This window comes from Sinocyclocheilus grahami, unplaced genomic scaffold (assembly GCF_001515645.1).
Source record: "Sinocyclocheilus grahami isolate Dianchi unplaced genomic scaffold, SAMN03320097.WGS_v1.1 scaffold69.1, whole genome shotgun sequence".
Classification (NCBI taxonomy): Eukaryota; Metazoa; Chordata; class Actinopteri; order Cypriniformes; family Cyprinidae; genus Sinocyclocheilus; species Sinocyclocheilus grahami.
The window spans coordinates 852,531-859,917 of record NW_015505248.1 but is presented as its reverse complement, the minus strand read 5'-3'; the positions used below and the strand labels follow the sequence as shown (position 1 = coordinate 859,917).

At 36.7% G+C, this 7,387-nt stretch overlaps 1 protein-coding gene across 2 annotated transcripts in view; it reads left to right on the top strand.

The window, feature by feature from the left end:
* Positions 1 to 4,822: 4,822 nt before the first annotated feature.
* Positions 4,823 to 7,387, top strand: part of wbp1la (WW domain binding protein 1-like a) — an 11,677-nt gene continuing 9,112 nt past the window's right edge. For both annotated transcript variants that reach the window (XM_016272322.1, XM_016272320.1), the window contains exon 1: positions 4,823 to 5,086. In XM_016272322.1, the coding sequence (XP_016127808.1) occupies positions 4,937 to 5,086 (150 nt within the window). In that variant the 5' untranslated portion in view covers positions 4,823 to 4,936. The remainder of the gene's footprint in view (positions 5,087 to 7,387) is intronic.

The window sequence follows — 7,387 nt, the reverse complement described above, 5'->3', positions numbered from 1 at the left end:
ATCATGTTTTATATTTTGGAGATACATGAACAAGAACTTCATATCTTCGTGTTTACTTTCCTTCACAAGGGTTTACATTATCTACCAGTATTACACAACAAATACGTTTACACCAACAGAGCACATTCCTGCTTTGATCTCAGAGGAAACATCTGGAAGGCAAGAAGTACTCACAAGAAACCGCTGATGACATTTTTGAATGCATTATGATCTAATTTGTTTTAATTCATAGCTCCAGTTGTTTTGTTTGTTTGTACAGCATCTATTCCCATGCTGGACACATGCTCTAGCCTCTCAACAGCGTTCAGAGTAAAGAGTGCAAACCACAAAGATACCTGAGCAAAGACAGCTTCATAAATTTAGCTTTCAAAAGACAGGCCGAAGACTGTAATGATGCATCTGCTGAGTTTTCTGGCATGCCTTTTTAAAGCCTCAATTACACCGTGATTCTCCCGGCAGATGTTGAAAGAATAGCGGGAAGCCAAGCTATTTGACTGTGAGAGCAAAGTGTTTAGCAGGTGAAACAGTATCTGTCATGTTGCCTTAGACTTTAGGAGGCTGAAAGCATGTCTTTAGTCATTCAACTCTTATCATGTTTTATATTTTGGAGATACATGAACAAGAACTTCATATCTTCGTACTCTCCATTCATATTTATCAGGGTTGTCTTGGCTTTCATTAATATGAGAGTGACTATTTCACCTAAAAACTGCATAGTAGGTTCAGGTGAATTTCTCACATTATTCACTTGCCCAATAATCCACAACCGTTCTCTCTATTTACGGACTGGAGTGAAAAAGTAATGTGAGATGAAGTTAAGTCACACTATGTTTTGCTTGGCCAAGTTCACTGGATTTAAATTAAATCAAGGACTTCCTTTTCAGTGCAGGTGACCCTTGTTTCCTACAGGACAATGCCTTTCCCAAGCTGCATTAGCTTGTGGTTAAGTATCAAGTGTCACAGTGGCTAATCACACACCCAGGAATAGGCTTCAACCTACATAGACATCGCAGAGGTTTCTGTGGTAATTTTACACCAATAGTGCCATCTAAAGGTCACAAGGAAGACAACGCTATTTCGTTTTATTCTGACAAATTTAAGGCACAGGCAATATTATTTCACCGCTGAATAGGATGTGCATCTGAACAATTAAATAAAATAATATTTTAGTAATAAATTATTTAATAAATATATTTAATATATAAATATATAGAAAGTAAATATAAATAAAATAATAAAGACATTATATAAATAGTAAATGTATAAATAGTATTAGCAAAAAAAGTAATTATGTATGTATGCATAATGTATGTATGTATTGAAAATAACAAACAAACAATGAAAATTATCAAAAATGTATATATTGCTTTGCTAATTATTTTATAAATTTTTTGTATTTGAAAAGATGGACATCTGAACTGTTAAATAATGATATAATATTTAATAAAATATGTATTTTAATATATAAATATATTGAAATTAAATATATAAAATAAAATTATTCTTAATTATGAATGAGCTATTATATATATATATATATATTGCTGATTGTATTTCATACAATTTCCTTGATACCTTTTTTATTAAATTATATATCTAAATATGCGTTTCTGTGGAGATGGTAGTATATATCTGTCTGTAAAACGCTGATTTTCAAGGTTTATATGTGTCAACCGTAAAAAATATATCAAAAACCAGCAATTGTCCAAAAGACATTCATGTCATTAAATGTTACAGAAAAAAAAAAACTTTGCATGGCTGCATACAAATGAAAAGAACAGGCATCATATCTCACACTATCTCCATCATTTAGCCTTGTTGATCTGCTACATGTATCCTCAGTAAGCAGAGGAATCTGATCCGTCTGGTCTGTCAAACACTTTTTAAAAGCATTAGAGTTCGAATTATAAAGGGGTTGACAGAGGGTAAAGGGGTGGAGTGGTTGCTGCCTCCCCACCTCTCTGCCTCTGCTGTGGGAGAAGCCCAGGACCTGTGTGCTGGAAGCCAAGAATACATGCCTTTCATGCGGACCTCCAGCATCTGTCCTAAAGGAATCCCACCAGCAGTTAATGAAAGGCACCTTTTCCCAAAAGGAGAGAAAAAAAGCTAATTTGAAGAAACTCGACCCTACTTTGCAAATCAGTCAGTATATCTGATTGTCACTCCAAGAGCTGGGGTCTAATCCTATTGTTTTTTCTATAGGATTACTTGTGCTGGGTACCTCTCCCCCTTTGGCACTGCACGGGAGAATAGACAGATTAAGGGGATTAGTTTGTATCCTCCTAACTTGTCAAGCTGGGATGTAAGGATCCATTGACTTCACTGTTCTGAATGAGAGAAGTGCCTAAAAAAGAGAGAAATGAAAGGCAGTGAACAAGAAAAATTCCTGAAAGAACAATGTGATTTGTTTGCTTTTGTTCCTTTTAACTCTGCTTGGTTCAAAGGGTCTCACCTAAGAAGCCGCAGTCCCAAGTCAGACAGATACTGTATGTCCCTGGAATAAAGCAAGTAAGAGCCCTTAGCTATGGCTGTCAAAATAACATTTACCACAAAACAAACAAGTTTACTTGAGAGATTACACTGATTTTCTAGGGATCAGTGGCTGTCACTTTCTCGATCACAGATAGGCAGGCATCAAGGCCTGTCCGAATCCAATGTTTTCACAACAGCCTGTCTAATAAAATGCTTTCATCTGGTCATTTTTTAAAAGGCGTTATAAATGTATCCCCTGTGTGTGTGGACTGGAATCTGGTGGAGTGGTAGGGGGAAAAAGTTCATTCATTAATGTCCATTGTTAACTTTTTAACAAAAGATAATCATAGTTAAATAGAAGTTGACTTTATACATTAGATCCTTGAGATACTGAAGAACCTTAGTAATTGAATCCAGCATTTTGATTTATATTTCACCCTTTTAAAGAATAAATTAATTATTCTTTAAAAGGGTGAAATATAAAACAAAATGCTTCTTCATAAATTGTTCTAGTATATCTTTTCTGGTATTCTTAATATGAATTAATATTTATATATTCCAAACATTAGAAAATTTTGCAATCCACCATATTCCTTTGGTTATGTCATTACTGAGTATTTAAAGCCACCACCATATCACAGTTTAAATACTCAGTTTTAAAACACATACAGTGGAGATCAAAATTAGGGAACAACCTACATTTTCCTAATTATCAAGGCCACTGCTTAGTCCTATTTGAAGTTATGCTAATAGGAGTAGAATGGCAGCTTTTTAAGCATATTTCATAAATTAATTGTATTCTGAAGCACAGTATAAAAAAACTTAAATGAGATATTTGAAAAAGAACTCAAAATCAAGATCAAAATTAAAGAACACTTACAGATACCTCCAAGTTATTGGTGTTAATAATTTCCTTAATTATATGACAAGCCCTATTTAACTAGCAGCATTCCTCACATTTTCACTGAGATTGCAAGATGGCGGGCTGAAGGCGGTTCAGATGAAGACCAAAGGTATGATACTTTCAGCCATTGCAAGAAAAGTTGGTCATTCCAAATCCGTGATTTCTCGAATATTGCAGCTTCACAATGACATTAATTAATTCAAGTCCCCCAAAAAGGCTGGTCATCCGTCCATGTAAGACAAATGCAGGAGAAGACAGGATAATGCGGAGACTCTCAACAGGGAATTGATTCAACACCACAGCTGGAATTGCTTGCCAGTTCAGTGCTGAACAGGGTAAGGATCTGTCTCGGCATGTTTAAGAGAAGTCCGACTGAAAGCGCACTCTGCAGTGATGAAGCCTCTCATCAGCAAAAAGAATCAATAGGCTCACCTTTGCTGAGGAGCATGTTGTGTGGACAGAGGACAGCTGGTCCAAAGTTCACTTTAATGATGAGAGCAAGTTCAATTTATTTTGGGTCTGATGGGAAACATTTTGTTTGGCGCCAAACTGGGGAAAGACTGGAGCCCAAGTGCGTAAAGAAGTCAGTAAAAGAACCTCCTTCAACAGCATGCAGTAACTTCCCTGCAAGCATCTCTCAATCGGCTTGCAATTTTCATGCAAAACAATGTTCCTGTCACACTGCAGAATGGGTAAAGCAGTTTCTTGAAGCTGAGAACATTGAAATAATGAAATGGCCGGGCCAGAGTCCTGATGTAAGCTTTACTGAAAATCTCTGAAAATCTCAAAGTTATAGCTAAGAAACCCACTAAAGTTACCGAACTGTGGAAGAAGAGCGGCCCAAGATCACACCAGAGCAGTGTGAGAATGTCCTGTGTGGCCGCAGATGTGCTAAAGTCACTCAAAGCAGGGGCCTTTACAATTACTACTAATTTATGACAGCCGTAACCCTCCAAAATTTCGTGCTACAGTGGTTACTGTTCTCTAATTTTGATCACTGTGTTTTCCACAAAATAAAGTTTTTTGTGGAAATGCCTTGGTTATTTTGTCAAACATGTTAGTACAGTATACCTACAGCTAATATTCCTTCAAATTTTGAGCAATGAAAATCAGCATTTCAGAGAAAAAATCAAGCATTTATATATTGTTCTCTAATTTTGATCTCCACTGTACATGGGAAATGTGGTGTGTGTGTGTGTGTGTGTGTGTGTGTGTGATCTATCTATCTGTCTGTCTATAGCATTCTTTCTTGCTTTGGCTTACTTTATTTTTGCATAGGGAAATGTGTCATTTCCTGCCCCTTTAAATTCATTGTCAGCTGATTTACTGATCTCAGCTGGTAAAGAACAAAAAAAGTCACGCCCTGCCGTCGCTTTGTTGTGTTCAAACGGCAGATAAATCATCCAATCGTACCTACGTTTATTTGGCAAACCAGGAAGCGTTCGCTTGAACGGACCAATAGCAGCAGGGGGCTGGGCTTGTGGAGACTTTCCGAGTTTGTGAGAGAGTTGAAAGAAAGAAGAAAGAGACGTTGCTGAAGCTAGCTCGCAGGCTAGCTGAATGTCCTACCGTGTCGCAGATGTGTCGGAAGCAACGGGAAAGGACGGAATGTGGGGGGTTGGATATATAAAGCTGGGAATGGGGTTGTTTGTAAGTAACGCGGTTATTGGACCGATTGGTTCGGTGACAGTGGAGGCAGCGCTGACCGAGGTAAAAACCCTGTTAGCATAATTAGCCTAGCCGGTAGACTGGGGCTGCGTCTCAAAACCTAGTGAGCTGCCCATTTAGACAGCATTTTGAGGCACCTTAGGTGCGTTGAAACGTTGTGCTCAGAATGCTGTCTACTTAGTCAACTCATTAGGTTTTGAAGCACAGCCTGTGTGTTTGCGTTCACAGCAGTGACAACAAAGTTTATTAGACTTTTAATTCTGACTTGCCACAAACATATTTTACAAGGCTCGTAAGTGAGCTTTATCGTCCACTTCTAAACAAAATGAGTCTGATTTAGTAAACTCGGGTGACAACAACCTAGAGTGCTGATCTGAACCGTTTTAGTTATGTCCATAATATGGCTTTTAAAGTTGTCAGCCTAAATAAATCTACAGGAATATACATTCACTGATCAATGATATATGGACTAACAGTGTCACGTCCTTTGGCATCATGATTTTTAAGTGTAAATTAGTCTGCTGTTAAATTAAATCTCGTAAAAAAAAAAATCTGTATATGTATTAAGTCGACCCACTCTAAATTAATTCTTTCTTTAACTACTATATACCAGCATTTTGCTACATTTAGGTTCCTTTTTAGAATAATTCAAAAACTTCCTGCAATGTGAATCTGTAAACAGAATACAGTTCTAGGGACAGTTTGTTCCATTTCAGTCTTGCTGAGATTACATGTAAATACACAGCCAAATGAATGATTCATAAATCTTTGTCTCGTCCCTGATGTTTTCCTTTCTGATGAGTAAATAATTAAAAAAGACTGTCTGTTATTACTGCTGCCACTAAAGTAAGGATGTACAATAGGATTTTTCAGCCACCGCTAGGTTTTATTGGTATTAAGGTTGTGATCGTTCTGCAGTGTAATTGTTTAATGACAGTTCAAACTGTACAGTTGACTGTGATTGACACTTTAATATTAGCTGTCTAGAAAAAGCACATATTTAAAACATTTCACAAGGCTGTTTTGACTGCGTTTATTCTGGCCTTGACTGTGATAGGCGTGTACGTATGAAGATGCTCTTCTCTCTGTTGTGACAGGTGGTAGATCAAGGTCAGTGAATGAAAAAAGCAGGGTGTGAGATGTTTGCTCTCCACAGGTGTTATCTCTGAGGGAATGTAGGTGCCTAAAAGATAAGCTGATCTCCTATCTGCAAACATTACAAAAACACATGCTTTGTGCCTGTGGAATGACGTTTGCAAATTGTACTTCAATAAAGTGACATTTCTGAAGGCAAACAGGACTTTTGATGAGAGAAGAATTAGTAGGATAAAGAAAAGCTCTACATCACAACCTTTTTTTTTTTTACACAGGAGCCTCATTTTAAATGACACACTGCTGTTCAAAATTTGAGAAATCTGTACGATTTCTTTTTTTTTCTCAGAATTCTTCTCTTATTAATAGAAGTAAATAGAAATCTTTTGTAATTTGCTGAATTTTTTTACTGTCACTTTTGATCAGTTTAATGTGTCCATGCTGAAAATGAATTAATTATAGTGTACATATCAACTTCCAACATAGATTCAGCTGCATCCAACTTTAAAAGAGAATAAATTATCTCATGCATTTTGCACATTTTATTTTTTTTATGAATGTTTATAAAACCTTTTTGATTTTATTGTGAAATAACATGCACAGTAGAGTGCAACAGTCATCACCCACATTTTCATTGGCTTGGTTCCACAAAAGTTTTTCCCATTAATTTTCTACATTAATTTTCATACTCAAATGGTTCAGGTCATACTTAAAAGGGATAGAGGTTATTATGTGAGTATAGGAGAGCATAAGTCTTAAGTGGACGTCCATGACATGCGGAGTCCCACAAGGCTCAATTCTTGCACCGCTCTTGTTTAGCCTGTATATGCTCCCACTAAGTCAAATAATGAGAAAGAACCACATTTTCTATCACAGCTATGCTGATGATACCCAGATTTACTTAGCCTTATCACCAAATGACTACAGCCCCATTGACTCCCTCTGCCAATGCATTAATGAAATTAACAGTTGGATGTGCCAGAACTTTCTTCAGTTAAACAAGGAGAAAACTGAAGTCATTGCATTTGGAAACAAAGATGAAGTTCTCAAAGTGAATGCATACCTTGACTCTAGGTGTCAAACAACTAAAAATCAAGTCAAGAATCTTGGTGTGATTCCGGAGACAGACCTTAGTTTCAGTAGTCATGTCAAAGCAGTAACTAAATCAGCATACTATCATCTCAAAAACATTGCAAGAATTAGATGTTTTGTTTCCAGTCAAGACTTGGAGAAACTTGTTCATGCCTTTAT